At 31.7% G+C, this 17,650-nt stretch overlaps 1 protein-coding gene across 2 annotated transcripts; it reads left to right on the forward strand.

Moving 5' to 3' along the window:
• The first annotated feature begins 3,579 nt into the window (after positions 1 to 3,579).
• LOC106467800 (ATP-dependent DNA helicase Q5-like) lies at positions 3,580 to 16,727 on the forward strand. Of its 2 annotated transcripts, none has more exons than XM_013928178.2 (2): positions 3,580 to 3,688; positions 11,921 to 16,727. In XM_013928178.2, the coding sequence occupies exon 2, from the start codon at positions 12,624 to 12,626 to the stop codon at positions 15,426 to 15,428; it is 2,805 nt and encodes a 934-aa protein (XP_013783632.1). In that variant the 5' UTR covers positions 3,580 to 3,688; positions 11,921 to 12,623; the 3' UTR covers positions 15,429 to 16,727. The 2 variants fall into 2 exon arrangements, with proteins under 2 accessions (XP_013783632.1, XP_022251707.1); XM_022395999.1 differs by having other exon boundaries at positions 3,591 to 3,688; positions 11,924 to 16,727.
• Positions 16,728 to 17,650: the final 923 nt, after the last annotated feature.

Consider the following 17,650-nt stretch of genomic DNA (forward strand, 5'->3'; position numbering starts at 1 on the left):
GTGGAATTCTGTGTATTACAAAGTCGTATCGAGAAAGAATAAAGTAGTTTTAATCAAAAAGGGACTTGTATCGCTGAAGTTCCTCAGAAAGAAGTTATACCGGAAATTAACAAACAAGCAGATACGTAACACTATGATATACACCCACGCTTTATCTAGTCATAGAACGAATACACCTTGTTTTCTATGTTTATTGTTTTGAGTAGAAATAATATACTATGGTAGAGCCGAGAACTGAAACAATAAAGACCTGTGTTCTCCATAAACATGAAATAGATTATAATCAACAAGTGATATGACGACAAAAGAAAGGCGGTTGCAAGTGTAAGAGTATTTAAGGAATATATAAACATTTGTTGTGAAAGTAAATTTTATGATTCAAATATTTAGAATTGTTCTAAAACTTCCCTTTATTTTTTTATTAATGAAATGAGAGATTTGATTCTCACACAAAAACAATTAGAGGGGCTTGGAAAGTTTAGATCTCAGGTATAGTGTAAATGTGTCAAAAATTATGGTAACTAATGGAAAAATGCTCTTTGTATATTTTTCATTGATACATTTTTATGAATATCGTCATGCTTATAAAAAGAAGAATAGTTCGTCTGAGATTTTTAAGTTAACAAATTTCAGATGAAAAGTTAAAGGTATTAACTGTAATAATAATCCATAAGTATTTTGCTAACTTACAAAGTTTAAGATAGTTTAGAAAACAGCTTAATAAGAAGCTGTATAGATGACAGAGGCTAATATCAAAATTATAGATATCATTCAGTTGAATTTCAAACATAAAACACTGTTATGTCATTGTTTGGTAAACTCTAAAATATTGAACATAATTATTATCTTCTAAGTGTGAATCGTTATTGAAAATAAAAGTAAAGTTATGATATTAATAACGTCATATTTTACGCTTCCATAGAGTAGAATATTTTTTTTATAATTTTTTATTCAAGTTTGTGCATGTAGATACTACCCTCCTGGTGACCTGAATGTTCAAAGGTCCGGAATACGAATGTATTAGTGGGAGATTTTCTTCCTCGTATATGTTTATGTGGCATAACAGCAAATCTTGGAGTTAGTCAAGAAGTTTCCCAGCAACAGATAAAAACTATCTACACTCTGAGACTGCAGCCAGCAGCTGATGTAAATGTAGATTGACAAGATGACGTATATACCTGTACATTGCACCATTCTGCTACAGACTTCACCTGAAGACACTGTATTTATCAGGATTCGTACGTCTCTGGACTTTTGAAGAAGGTGATGCAATATTTCTTAACCACCTGTCTCTAGAGAAGCTGATAATTAGAATGTGTACGCACCATCAGTTAATGATGGTGGTGAAGTGAAACATATAAATCCAAAAATCTTTAAGGAGATGGCAGTACAAAAGTAAAACAAGAACGGTTAGAATACTTAGTTATTGAAAAATCGATTATTAAAAGGAAGTCGCATTCCTTGTTTTCCAAGCTATTAAGTGGTGGTCTACAGTAAGATGCCTACTAATCTTGTTATCCTTATTTTTCAAGCCATCGACTGATAGTTGGCAGTGAATAATTGGTCAGCTATCTTATAATCTAGCTGAGTTGTAAAAGAATTTCTGCACAGCAAACTGCTCGAAACTCGCTAAATACACAATTAGGACAGATGAGGTTATTAGATAAGAAAACTGACTGTTGGTCTTAACATTTGATGGCTGGGATTTCTGGAAAATCGATTTGTTGAAATGACTTTCCAATCCTTGCTTTATGAGCACACACGTGAAGTTTTGTTGATGGACATTTGCTGCTACAAACTTTCTGATTGAATTCACAATGTTGGTTATAAGATGACGCAAATTAGTGTTGCGTTTTCTTGCAAAACTGCATTTTATGGCCTTGTAGGTCTCTACTAGTCTTCCTGAAGTTCACTAAGGGAGTTGTGCTCTAACACAGTTTGAAGAAGGAACTTAAGGTGTATAAATCAATGAAAATGTAAACCAGTTTCTTAGATTTATGTTTGAGTTATTTTGCATATTTATCTAAAGTATCGTGATATAATTTGAATTGGAGTAATTTAACTCTTAAGGAGGTATCTGAACTCTTATAAGAAGATAACGCAACTGACGTTAGCTTTGGTTACTGTGTAATCCAAGCTAGCCACAGAACGGGTGACGCCTTTTATTGCAAGTATGCATTGGCTAGCATCTGAAGATGGATACGTGTGTGCGAGAGCATAGGCGTGTTTTCCGTTATGTACGAACCAGTTGGTACATACTTAAACATGTTCACGAATGTGATATATATAGGAGTGCAACTTTACAGGCAAATAAAGACTTTGACATGAAATACTGATATTTGTTTTGCTTTTTAAGAATTGCAGCAATTAGTTTAGACCGCTTTGAGAAAGAAACTGTGTGTTTTCTTAATGCAGTGAAAAATATTTACAGTTTGGTCCCAAACTGGAATATTCGTAAGCTGAATGATAAATACGGAATTTCTTGAGATTTTAAACCACACCAAGTACATGGTGGACAGATTGTTTTCACTGGTTTGCTGCAGGAATATCTTGTAGTCGAAGCAACTGGTATGGGAATTAATCTTTAGAAGTGGAATCAGAATTAGTTGTTTGTTCAAAAAGAAAGAAAAAACCTAATGCTCCTTTGTTTTCGAATAGTTTTAAATGAGAAATACGTTTGATTTATACAACCAAATAATTTCTGAATTTTGTAGATATTACTGAATAATGTTTCATTTCAATATTATTTCTGAACCAGATAGGTGTAATATACGAATTTTGTGTTAATTTCATTTAATAATAATGTGATGACATAGCTCTTGTGTTAACTACACTAATATAACTCCAGATGTATTCGTGAAAGCAAGCACGACTATCTCTATTTAGTTGAATTATGCTTACTTGTGTCAGAAGGCAAATTGGAATTGTAAGTAAACTGGTAACATTTTATATGCGCCTTGTGGGGGTTGTGTCTTAGTATAGGCATATATTTGCCCATTGCTGTGCATTGTATATAGAGAATTTAGTTATACAGAAACTATAAATGCTTACTATATTCTCAAACAACTCTCCACGACAATCTTCAGCTTACAGCTTAACATTTTGCATCTGGAACTAATGCGATCAAATAGTCAGTAACTGGAGATACTGTAGACATTATTTCCTCAAGCTACAAATGCATATTTTGACTCCACCAAATATAATTCTAGGTAACAGCATGGAGCCAAAATGTTTTTTTTTAGTTTTGAGTAAATAATGTCTACAGTATCTCCAGCCTTGTTTCCTTACTTTGTAATGATCCTTATTTGCAGGTTTATAAATTCCCAATTTTTTATTATATTGTCATATACTATGGAGAGAATTTATGTGTTCACGTGTTTAATATATAAATAATATTACAGTATAAGTTCACACAGATAGCGAAGAATATTAAATACTGTTTATAGAAGGTCAGGACAACACTCATGGGTATGATGATGTTAAAAATAATATGTATATTGATATCGTTCACGCGTATCATGTAACTGAAAAAATTAACAATTTTCTTTTTTGCCACCTAGCACGTATTATGAAAGATACAAACAGTTATTCATGATCCATCATACAAAGCGTTGAGTTGTGTTAATGTTATCTGCAATTCATGCGTTATATATTGATTCTGTTTAAATTACTCAAGTGCTAGTATTAGGTATTAATCTTTTTTCATTTTTGTTATCTTCAACAAGTGATTAATATATACTTTTAAGTTTTTGTATAAAAATTTCTACAATTATTGTATATATTATGTTAGGCCTAGCGTGATACCGCATTGCTATTGTGGGACTTATTGTTAACTTCATTCTTACTAAAGTTAATAAATTTTTTTACTTCTACTTCCTCTAAGTTCTAGGCAGTGTGTTATTGCCAGTGAAAAAGCATATAGGATTCTGGTTTGTACTTACAAGGATACTGACTGTCACTGTCAGTCAAACTCAAGTCAAAGGAAGTTCTCGTTTACTTGAACAGATCTCTGATTACAAATTAGTTATTTACACTCTACAGATTAGACTTTATTTAGTAAATCAGTAAATGATTTAGAATTAAAGTAATGTATTATGCTCAGTCTTGGGCTCCATACTTTTTAAGGACATTGATGAATAATTTATTGGAAAGGATTTAGAGGAGAGTTACTAATTATAATAGTGATAGGGTGATTTCTGGGATATAACTGTCATATAAGAACAGTTTAAGGTACTTAACATTATTTTCTTTTATGAAGAGTAGGGTTAGAGAAGATCTCATTGAAGTGTTTGAAATTATAATGAATGACTAAATAGCATTGATGCATCATATTTTTTCGTGTTCAACCTTATGTGTGCACAGGTTGTAGTCAAAGCGTGCATATCATGACCTTTTAGTTTTACAGTGTTATTCAACACTATTATGTATTTGATATCAGAGTTATCAGCTATTCATTTCTTACTCTATATTGCTGATTTAGCAACAGTTCATGGTAGAAGAGGGTACCCGATACTGTATATGTGGGATACTGAAAAAAACTAGATATGGATTTTGGAAGTTCTGAAGGTTATGTAATATGCAAACTTTATGATATACAAAAGTATTTTAACGCTTCACAAAAACATCACCATAAACTCTGACTTGTCAGAGTCTGAGTTAGACTGATGTCATCAATTCACAGACATATCTTGAGTACAGATATTTTTGTAACTTCTGATTTTTTGTGTACAATAGACCTGTGCATTTTATTGATATGAAATAAATTTAGAATTATAGTCAGCATTCTTTCTCCATTACTGAAGCTGTCCAATGGATAGACGAGGACTAAAGGACAGATTTAACTTGACAGGGTAGCAGTTGCTGCAAATTAGGCAATTTTATTTTTCTAACAGATTGCATTCAGATGTGGTGGAAGCAACAGGATTGGAAGAGTTCAAGAGAGAGCTTGAGTATTTGGGGGTTGAGGTTGGATATAGTCAAATGGAGTTTTGATTAAATGAATGGGACAGTAACAAGGAGCCCCCTAGTATCGCTTAAGTGTTGTATCTAAATTACAGCATACATTGCTATAACATAAACTTAAGTACATATAATTATTATTCTTAACTTTGTTTAATGCGAACTCATGTTTATTAAGAAGTATTTCTATTATGGTAAATAAAATGACCTATATCTCTAAAATGTATCTTTATTAGCTCAATATTTCACTATTATACCTTAGTTAGGAGCTGTCGATATAACTTTGGTATCAAACAGTCACTATATATCAGTCCATGAATTTAAGTTTAAATGTGACTTTTGACTTTCTCATGTTTATTAACAATATTATTGTTTGTAACTAATCCTACAGTAGTGCAGATACCATCTGTGCTTTACCATTTACAATGTTGCTCTTTTTTTTAGTTTATTTTGTATAAAATGGACATATTACCCAATATTTACCAAAGGTGACAGAGCTTATGTTTTCACTGCTATGTGTGCATGTTTGTGTGTTTGTCTGCAATTTTTCTCGAAAATCACTGAATGATATTGAATGAAAATTGGTATACATTTGGACTATGATGCAACTTAGAAGTGATTAGTTTTTAGAGGGTTAAGAGTCAAAGTCACGAAAATACAAAAGGTTTTTATCTGTTAACATGGGGAAAGATTTTTCACACTAATTTTGCTCTATGATTCAGTGAAAAATGATCAGATTTTTTGCGGGACTGAACATGATCAACACTGTGCTGCATAGTGGAGGTATGTGCTCTACTGTGTACCCTTCTGGTTCAAAATATGTTTTAACTCTTTATACCTATGTGTAGGGCTTGGATGTTTTCTTGGTATAAAATGTATGTTTTAAAATTATTTGGAAATTTAATATTTCAGGCCTAGACAATATTAAGAGCAGTTTAAGTAAGTCCCGAATTATTTTAAACACCTGAATCAGGTCACTTCTAGTTGTTCTATCCTGCAAAGAAAATAAGCTCAAACCTTTCAGTCTCTATGCATATTTTAAATGTTTCAAACCAGGAGTAATTTTGGAAGCTCACGTCTGATCTTTTTTTTTCAAGTAAATGAATGTATCTATTATAATAAGGGGACCAAAACTGAATAAGAGTACTCCATATGAGGCCTTACTATAATTTTGTACAATGCATTTTCCACCACATATAAACTAAAAATATCTGTAATTAGATCACAGAATTGTGTTTGTCCTTCTCAAAACTTCCAAACATTCAGCTGAAGGCTTGACTTTTTTTCATTTATCTTAATGAAATTCTCCTTACTTTACACACTAATATTTCTACCACATAAAAAATAAAGATTTTACAAATTTCCATAATGTGAATGCATGTCTTTATGTTTTTCAATTTAGAAATTAATTTTTCACAGATAAGACCACATGTCCTTCTGCATTAGAATTAGAACATGATTATAAAATTTGAGAACTACAAGGGACTATCCCATCCACCAAACTAAACTAAAATTCTCAAAGCCAGTCTTTATCATTCAAATACTTACCAAGACTTCCTTCAAATTTACTACATCCACCAAATCTGAAGGCAAACCATTCCAACCATCCTGTTAAAAAAGTAATATAAAATAATCAATTGCCTATGAGCATTGATTATTGCCATATAAGCTAATCTATTAATTAAAATTAGTGTTTTTGATTATTACTGTTTTCAGTTACTCCAACAATAAGTTAATTAAAATGTATTTGATCAAGCCCAAGGTCTCATATATAGATTTACTCTAATCCTGCCTAAAAGAATTTCAAATTGAGGGTAGCCTGATAGAGATCCTGATGAGTAATAAAATCAAATTGGGTATATGCACCACCCCATGCTTGGTATTTTTTTTGCTTGTATGTACCATGGTTTGAGGAGCATTGTACTAATCAATTAACAGTTATCACTAATTGCCTGTCTTAGTTGAAGTTGACAGCTATCCTGCCAAAATTTGTGTCCCTTAGATATTCCATCCTCACTATTTATTATGAAAAAGATGATTCATTTACACTATCAGTTCTCTTAACAATCTTAAACACCTAAATCAGACCCCTGTAACTTTTTTTTTAAGAGAAAATTTTAAAGATCTTAACCTGTCTTCATATGACAACTTTTCCATCCTCTGAACCCTTTCCAAATATTTAAAGTAAGAGTGAATACAGTATTCCACACATGCTCTAACCAGTATCCTATACAATGAAATTATAAAGTCTGTAGACTTGTATTCAGTGTTTCTGTAGATAAAACCTAAAATCCTATTTTCCCTACTATAGCAACAGCACACTGCTTGGATGATTTAAGACTGATCAACCAGAACACTTATGATCCTTTTATTCTATAACACTGTTAAGGTTATTCCCATCAAAATTATATTTGTAATTCAAGTTAAGGCAAACCACATACATTATGTAGCATTTATTATTATTAAAATCTATCTGCTATATATTTGTCCAGTTCACCAAATGATCAAAATCCTTTCGCAAAACAGCAGTATCCTTCTCACAGCCAGCAACACCCAAGATCTTCATATCCTCAGAAGTATAACCATTTGCTGAACATTACTTCATCTAAGCCACAGATCTAAATCAAAAAGAGCAAAGGTCTTAACACAGCCCTGAGGTACTCCACTTGTGACATTAATTCAGTTTAATTGAACTCCACTTATAACATCCCTCTGTTTTCTTCCCTCCAGCTACCTTCATATCCAATGAGACAACTTATGCCTACACATATAGAGATTTTTTAACAATTCTTTTATGTGGCACCTTGTCAAATGCTTTAAGAAAATCCAAACACATGAAATCTATACTCTTACCCTTATCTACATGAGCATTAACCTCTTTCAAGGAATGTGAAAAGAATAGTAAGGGAAGATTTTTCTCTAGTAAAACCATGACTATTCAGCAAAATGTTTGTTAAATGACTGTATAAAGCATCTTTTATCAGACTTTCAAAAACTTTTCCCACCATTTATGTAAGGCTAATAGACCTATAATTACTAGGACAATTTTTATCACCTTCCTTGCAAAGATGAGTAACATTAGACAACTTCCAATTCTCTCATTACGGTGCTCGACTCACAATCTGAATCCCCATCTCACCAAACATTCTTATCCTTTCAACTGTCAAGGCATTTTATCATTTGATGGTCAATCCCACTACTCATTGGTATATGAGTAGCCCAAGAGTTTGTGGTGGGAGGTGATGACTAGCTGCCTTCCCTTTAGTCTTTCACTGCTGAATTAGGAAAGGCAAGTGCAGATAGCCCTTGTGCAGCTTTGCACAAAATTCAAACCAATTCACTGGCACCTACCCACTATTCAAGGACTTATAAAAACTAGCAAGTGGCTTGCATAACCAATTTTTAACCTTCTTCAAAACATTTGGAGAAATATCTGACCTAGGAGCCTTATCATTTTTTTAAACTTTTCAATTTTTTCTTAAACTCAGAATTAGTGTATTCATCTTGTTTCCATCTAGCAACTGTTGAAGAAAAGGGATAACTGATTAAAGCTATATTAGTAACAATTGAAGAAAGAAGTGAAATTTCCAGATGGGAACATTCTTCCTTTATCAGGCTTCAATTACTACTCTCATTCTACCATTATGGCCCTTAATAAGTTTAAAGAAATCCTTGCTGTTAATTTTTGCATTTTCAGCCACCCACTGTTCATATACCCTTTTCAGAATAGTAATTTTCTGTTTGACCAGTTCTCTTGATCTTCTATAACCCTCTGTATTCCATCATAGCAGTCAATTTAAACTTCTTATACTTATGATGTTTTTCCATGATTTTATCCTTTTTTGAATCAACCTGAATTTTGTTTTTACTTGGAACTACCTTTTTTTTTATAAGAAACATTTCTGTCTTGAACTTTAAAAAAAAAATCCACATTTTATCAGTATGTCCAATTAAAAATGTCCATTAGCTAAGTTAAAACAACAAAAGTTTAAAGTTAGATCCATTAGTGATCTCACTTGTCACATTTATCACAACTTTCCATATTCTTCCTTCATACTAATTTAAATCTATGGTTTGAGTTTTTTTGCCAGTTCCAGAAGAATCTAACTGATTAACTTACCAATTATGAGAAACTGTAAAGAAAGCTTTCTGAAAGTCTAGATGAACAACATAATCAAATACTTTAATCCCAACTTGCAAAACTCTTGCCAAAAAATCCAACAAACTAGTGAGAAATTTTTTTTTTCTTAAACCACAATGAGAAAATATCATTACCCCACCCAAAACTCATTACTTTGTTTAAATATGTAGGACTGTTTTCATCAAGTCTATGAATTGTATGTAAGATTTCCAAGCTTTTTAAAAACATAACTTTTTTTTTAATGATAAATTATCTAAGAATAGCTTTTCCTCATCTTTAAAAAAGGTTAAATAGCTTCCAGTTGTCTTGTCTAAATGACATACTGAAGTTTATTGATAGGACATTTGCTTTTTTTGTGTGAAAATAACTTGGTCTATGTTGTACATATCTGGATTTTCAGAATGCCTTCAATATTTACCAACTGGAAGTTAATTAGAATCATATGATATTAATAGAAGTATTGAGAAGTGTATATAAAATTAACTGTGTTGTAGAAAGCAAAAGGTGACATTAGTTTTTTGTTTGATTTTTTCACTTGAATAATTTGACCATTTTTTTTTAACTTGTGTGATATAGCCCTTTGACAATGATATTTATCAATTTATAGATATCGCTAACATGCTGTGAAGTGTTGAATCTGTTTAGAGTGTTTTTCTTGCTCAGGAAGACCTAAATTGTGATTTAGGTAGAACATTGAAAAGTGTAAAGTGGAGCATTTGGATTGTAAACATTATGTAAAGGGCATGTTTTATGAGAGAAGTGTTATTATTCAAAAATAGAAGGTTTTGGCTATCATTGTTAAAAAAAACTTTAAGCCTTAATTTAAGTGTGACAAGTCCCTAGAATCCATTCATAGTAGATTATAATACTGGTCAAGCCTCATTTTGAATACTCAAAAAGGATATAAATTGCTCAAAATATACAAACTTTTGGAATGTTACCTAGTTTTATAAATTTGATCTGTGAAAATAGACTTGAATATTTAGATTTTTTTTGTTAATGAGTGTCAGACCTAATTTTTGCTTGCTTCATACAAGTTCTGTTTAGCTAAAAATAATTATTCTAAAACAGATACATTCTCCTTGTGATTACTTACTCGGAGAACATAACCTACTTCTATGTGACTGTTCAGATAACAGATGTGTAACTAACAGAAACATACACCCATTTCAAGCTGGAGTTTGGGATGCTACTATGCTTTTTTATTAAGCTGTTTGAAAGAAAATTAACATTAAATTCAAGGTTTATGACAGCCCAACTAATAAATATAGAATAGCATATTATTGACTAACAATTTTAGGTAATAGACTCCCCCTAATAGCCCCCCAATGGTACAGTGGTATTTATGCAGACTTACAATGCTAGAAACTGGGTTTTGATACGTATGGTGGGTAGAGCACATATAGCTCGTGTAACTTTGCACTTAATTACAAATACACAAAATCCCCTTGTATTAATTCACACCAATCAATTGCATTTCAGAACGTGTATATTGCAACACTGACAAGTCTGCTCCAGTTTAATAATCATTTTGTAAACAAGGTGATATTCAACTTACTACTGAATTTGCTTCTATCTCTGTCAGCTTATTTAACTCTATAGTTGCTATCATAGTATTAACAAATTATATACCATTTTCTTATGAAAAATATACTGCAGAGATTTCAACATTTAATAGTACATCTGATCCAATTCTCACCACTCTCTCACACACACACACACACATGTATACCAGTTTGGTGGTGTTAATTAACTGAACAAATTGGTTTGTTATTTGTTAACAAGATCATAGTGACTGTGAAGCTAAGTCTAAAAACAGTATGACAGAGATTTAAAACGAAACGCTTAAATATTTGATATACAGTTTTTTCTCTTGGACCTGTGTCTGGTATGAAAACATATGTTTAACAGTCATATGACTATGGGATAACTGAAAGTGGTTAAGCTAAGGATACATAAAATATATACATGAAATCAGAAATTGATATGCAAGAAATGCAGTTTTGGTATCATGTTTCGAAACATTTTGCTCGGGAAGCATACCCATAGACTTCTCTATTTTGACAAACAATACATGTACACGCTGAAGTTTGTGATTGTGGCTACACTAATATACATTATATATTCAAATATATTTGAGGTGAAGAATAAGCACTAAATGCATGTCACATGTAATAAATTCCTAAAATATGAACCTCTTTGTGGGTGAGCTTTGACTGGTTTAATCATGACAGTTCAAAACAACTGCTAAAGGTGTAACCCATAACAATAGTACTATGAACCCCAAAGTTGTATCAAGTGAATTAGTGGAAAACATGAACTATGGATATGTATATATATATATTTATTTATTTATTTACTGATAAAAGTTTATTGAAACTTAACAGCACAAAACCATAAAAGCCTAAAAACATTTGAATAGCCTATTAGTAGAGAAATATATATGTATGTGTGGATGTTGCACTGTTGTGCAGAATTGTTAAGACCTGGAAAAATGTATATTATGGGTCTCAAAGGTAAGGTAGTCTATAAAAATAAAGCATTAAAGGTGCATGAAAGCATATAAAGACAATAAGATACTTTAACTACCATACATTCACCAGGAATAAGTATTTTTAATTTTGGATATGTGCAAAAGTGCTTTATACATTAGTGGATAACATTGAATACATGAAGAGGTTTTAAATCAGTTTGTTTTTACTGTTGAGAGATTGTGATTAATATTATAAACTTGAAAAAAAAGTGTAAGTAAATGATGATATTTCAGTACATGATTAATGTATTACATCATGTTTCATCCGTTTCTTTTTTTTTCTCCAGCAGAATACATTTACTTTATTCAGAAGCTGCATGTTTACTGATTGGACCCAGTGCATCTACGTAGTGTATATAGACTAGTTAAAGAAGAAATGAAGCCTTAATTTTTTGGCACCTGAATCAATATATTCCTGCCAAAGAGGAAATGGGCTAGGCAAAAAAAAAACCAACTGTTGGATGTCTGTATTATCTTTTTTTGGTTTCAGAAAGTTTGAAAGATCCAATTCAAAAAGCTATATGGAGATATTAAAAAACTTTTATTGCTCAGGATAAGAGTTTTTATGGTTTGTCGTACTAAATGCAACAAGAAATTTGAGTTTAAAAGTTTGCAAAAGTAGACCTTAAGTTTGGATTTAGGTGGATTATTTGTTCAAGACAAATGCTGTTTAGTATTTGAAATCGTTAGATCATCTGAAATACTTCTTTGGCTTTAGTAAATGTCAAACAAAAATCTCTTTCTTGCATTCATCTTGAAATGCAGTTGAAAACTTAGAATGTATTTTGTCTTAACTGTTGTTTTGAAGAAGGTTTTCTAGTTTCTTTTCAAAGAAGGGGAAAAAAATACTACTTTGACTCAATTCATAGCAATATCTTATTACAGGATTTTACTAATAAAAATTTATTGAAACTTAATAGCACAAAACCATGAAAGCCTAAAAATATCTGGAATAGCTTATTGGTACAGAAATATTTATCTTCTGAAACAATGAATGGAAAAGAGGTAGCTAGAGAAAACCAACCAAATTCTTATCAATATCAGTGTAGTTCAACAGGATTTAAGGGAAAAGTAATAGAAACATTGAATAATGTCTTTGGCTTCCAAGATTTCATAAACTCAGTCCAGGAAGATGCCATCAAAAGTGTAGCTTCTGCATCTCAAGATGTGTTTATCTCTATGCCAACAGGTGCTGGGAAGTCATTGTGTTATCAACTACCTGCTTTGGCTGGACAGAGAAATGGTGTAACAGTGGTAATCTCACCCTTGATTGCATCAATGACTGTCCAGGTAAAACAATTGCAATCTCGTGGAATTTGTGCAGAGACCTTAAATTGCACTGTGAGCAAAGAAGAAATAGCCAGAGTTAGTGAAGACCTGTGTTCTGCATATCCTTGTACCAAACTTTTATATGTTACTCCAGAGCAAGTTTTCACAGATGAATTTCATTCAATTTTGGATCAGCTTTGCAAGAATCGAATGTTTGCTTATGTAGCTGTAGATGAAGCTCATTGTGTCAGTCAATGGAGTCATGATTTTCACCCACATTATCTAAAGTTAGGAGAGTTAAGAAAGAAATATTCCAGAGTTCCTTGGGTGGCTTTGACAATAACAGTATCTGTGACTGTTATGAATGATGTTTTATATTACCTTAATCTTAAACCACCTGTTGCTGTTTTCAAGGCATCAAGTTTTCGTTCTAATATCTATTATGATGTTGTTTTCAAAGAATGCATGGATAATCCATTTGATGATTTGAAATCATTTGCTTTGTCAGCTTTAGGTAAAGAATGGGAATTTACTAAAAGAGGTTCTGGCATTGTGTATTGTCAAACAAAAGAATCCTGTGAAATGGTTGCTGACAAATTGACCAAGCTTGGTCTTAACTCTAGACCATGTCATGCAGGACTCAAAGATGAAGATCAATCCCAAGCTCAGCATGACTGGATGTTGGGTAAAATATCTGTAATTGTTACAACAATTGGCTTTAGAAAAGGCACAGACATACCATCTGTGAGGTTTGTTGCACATTGGTCAGTTGCCCATTCAGTTGATGGATATTATCAAGAGTCTGGGCAAGCAGGAGGGGATGGCCAGCCTGCTAGATGTCGTATATACTACTCAAGAGAGGACAGAAATTTAATTATGGATATTTTGAAAAAGGATGAGCAGGCAGCCAAGACCCAAGAAGAAAAGATCAAAGCTCATTCTGCTTATAAAAGCTTTAAAATCATGAGAAAATATTGTGAGGAAGCTCATTGTAGACACTCATTTTTGATGAAAGAGTTTGGAGATGAATTGTATAAATGCAAAAAATATTGTGATGTTTGTTATAAGCCCAGGTCAGTTGACCGAAGACTTGATCATTTTGAAGCTACAAGGGTGTCTAAAAAGAAAAATTCCAATCATAGTGTGGAAACAAGTAATGAGTTATATGAAGTTGAAAGACTGGAGCAAAAGAAAGAAATTTATAATTGCAAGAATACATCTGGAGATACCAACAGAGAAGATCACATTGATAGAGCAGTTAATAGTTTATCAAACACCATCAAAGCTGAATTAGGAAAAGTTAAAGACGAAAAGTTGATAAAACCACCCAAGAATTCAAGAGTATTAGAACCACTGAGCTCATTTATTTTAGACGTTAATGTTAATACTCGTGAAGAATATTTATCAAAGTTAGAAGAAGAGATAAAAGCTAACTATAACACCTGTACTCCTTTATTAAGTGGTTTCAGACTTGAAGAACAAGATATTTTAGACTGTGCTACTGATAAGGAATTTTCAATTTTTAAAACAAAAAAGAACATTGACATGTACAAAAAAGAATTTGCACAAGTCTTCAAAGCCTTGAGAGAGTCATCTAAAAACCTGGAACTTCATCCATTGTTAGTGTGTTTTGATGAATCTCACAGTGCTTCTAAAAGAGCTCGTAATGACACCTTAGTAAGTGGAAAAGACATATCAAAAGAGAGGTCATATAGTTTGTGTGACACTGTAACAAAATCTAGTTTATTAAAACAAGAAAAGCTTTTTTCCAGCTCTAAAGACTTGGCTAGTTCTACTAACTTAAGTAATATTGCTGTTATTCAGAGATCAAGTAATTTTGGTTATCAGTTGAAAAACCTGATTCCTAGCTGTGCTAGTTATTCTAGTATTTTTACAGGCACACAGAATATGGTTTTAAAACGTAATGAAGTTCAAGACTATGAAATACTAAAGACTCTGAACAGTACTGAAGAGGAAAAGAAAGAAAGTTCCTTTTCCTTTGAAAGGCCGCCATTTGCATATGAAAGAACTGGAGGTCCTGTTGAAATGGACATTGAAAAAATAGGAGCAAATAATTATGAATATGAAACTTGTTCTAGTTCTTTCAATCCATTAATGAATAATTTCATTGAAATTGATAATAGAAGTGGCACTAACAATAAAAGCATCAGTAGATGTGTGGAAAAAGAAGAAAAGTCAGTTTCTTCAAATTCTGGAAACAGTACTTTTCCACAAAAACGAGAAACCCATGATAATAATAACATTGAGATAGCAAAAAAGGCAAAAATTATGCAGTCAGCTTCTACTAATCCTGTACACTTAAAATCTGCTGCTGACTTAGTGAGAAAGTTTCTGAACCCTAAGTATAAAGAAAACAAGTTAAGCAAAGAAATGTTTAAAAAAATTTGCAGAACTTTGTCTCATAGATTAGTGGATCAGAACCAGGTAACAGAAAAGCATGCCAAAGAAGCTGTCGATGAATTATTCCAGAAAAAGAGGGCACTTAACTCTATCGATGATGTATAGTGAAAGAATAAAAGTGTTTTAAAAACATTTTCAGAACTTTATCTTATAGATTAGTTGATGAGAACCATATGACAGAAGAGCATCCCAAAGAAGTTGTTGATGAGAGAAACTTATGTATAGTGAATGTATAAGTGTACCATAGAGTTTATATTATGAACTCAAAACATACACATTGGCCTGACTTGTTTGTTTCCTAGATAAAAGGATAACATGTAATAGTAATGTGGTGGAAGATTGTACAACTTTAGATACTACGTTTTTTCTTTTTTTTTATAGATTGTTTTGTGTTTCTATATATTGTTTCTTTTCATCTTTAAGCAATTACTAAGAGCTGGTAAAACGTCAGTTTTAAATTGACAAAGAATATGCTTTCTTTAAAGAAAAACTCAAATATGTTGAATACTGAACAACATTTAAATTTAATGAAAATGTCAGTATTCCTTTTTTGTAATGAAAAATGTAGCTCTTTGATATCTCGTGATTTTCTTATATGAAAACTGAACTAAATTTACACTTTCGTGTAACCAGAACTAACATGCTTTATGATTTCAGGATTGTTATCTGATTAGAGAAAACAATTAAAAGTACCTCATTTATCTTGGTGTGTTTCAGTTGGATAACACTGCTTTAAACTCATCATTGTAAAAGCCCCAAAAATGTATGCTATGTTTCTGCCACCATATACATAAGTATATATAAATTTTGTTTTCAATGAATGATTTTAATTCAAGCTGGTATGTCAAGTTTACATACGTAGTTTATCATTCACTTCAAATTGTTAATGTATTTTAATTAACAACTTTTGACAAAAACTATTTATAATGGTGCAATGCTCACAAATAAATACATTAAACATATGGGACAACGGAACTTTTGCAGAAATACACTACTTAACTGAAAATCTTAAAGCTAAACTGTATGATTTCACTGTGTCTACAGTGAAATAATTCATCTTTAAGGATACAGTAGCTGTTCTGTGTAATCATTATTTTTTTTGTTTTCCTTTAAATCTTACTACCTGTTGTCATGTTATACTATTAAGTGAACACTTTTCCTTCACATGGCCATTAGTGTGCGTGGATTTGTAAGAACATTATGTGAGATCAATTGATACTGTCACATGTGAATGGTTTTTTTTTAAAGATATTTTCAAGTAAGTATAATAGGTTGGACTTCACAGCTTTTCTCCATTGTAATCATGATTAAAAGTAACTAATTTTTAAGTAAGTAACAAACATAATAAGTTTCTGAATACTGTTGTCAGTCATTAAAATTTGTATTGTCAAATAATACCCTTTTCTAGAGATTATGTATTCTCTATCTGTGACTGTTTTTGTGTAAGAGATTCTGTATTAAACAATTGTTCTTGACTAAACAGTGTTGTATTATGAAAAACCCTGTCATTGAAAGTGTTTGTGTAATTGACCTCTCAGTGTTCTGCATGCCAGACTTAGTCAGATAAGTAGCAGTTTGTAAAACTTGTAGTTTTGAGCTAAAGAAGAGGAATGTTTGAAAAAAATGTGCTTGTTACGTAATACTGTTGTCATCCTTTATTTTTTATCTAGCATAAAGCAGGCTTTCTGTATGGTTACAACTGTATGTATGATATGTAACTATAACATTCTAATCTTAATTTGGTTCAACCTTGTTTAAGTTTCCCACCACACATCACTACTTTAAGAGTAGGTAATTAAAATCATTGTGAATTAGATAAAACTGAAGTTTTAGTTCTTAATTTGTGTCCGTAATATGAGATTTGGAATACTTAAAATTGTGGTGAAATTGACATTATTTTCATCAGTATGATTGTTTGTAGCTGTCTTCCTCCCTCTAGTCACTTCTTATTTTGTTGAATAATTTTGTGTCACCATCTTAAAAGATTGGGAAACCAAACAACTAACTTGAAATAAGGCTGGTCAAACTTTTAATGGAGTTGTCGAAGTACTTTTCCATGAAGGTTTCTGTTCATAAAGTGAGTGGTAGACAATATATGGTATCAGATATGTTTGATACTAAAACTCACACCAGTGTTGTTGACAGCACTTGAATAATTTACAGTTGAAGATGTTAGTTATTAAAGTACAAACAGATATAAGTTATCTACCTCCATTGTTACTACTCAATCATGTCTTAGTAATTCTAATGTTTTTCTTTGAAATTAATCATTTTCAGGCTTTCTAAAAGTCCATAAACTCTTTAGTTGATAAATAAAGAATACAAGT

Source organism: Limulus polyphemus, unplaced genomic scaffold (assembly GCF_000517525.1).
Source record: "Limulus polyphemus unplaced genomic scaffold, Limulus_polyphemus-2.1.2 Scaffold2744, whole genome shotgun sequence".
NCBI lineage: Eukaryota > Metazoa > Arthropoda > Merostomata > Xiphosura > Limulidae > Limulus > Limulus polyphemus.

Excerpts from the sequence above, each read along its gene's own strand:
- LOC106467800 (XM_013928178.2), top strand. The coding sequence starts at position 12,624 with ATGAATGGAAAAGAGGTAGCTAGAGAAAACCAACCAAATTCTTATCAA.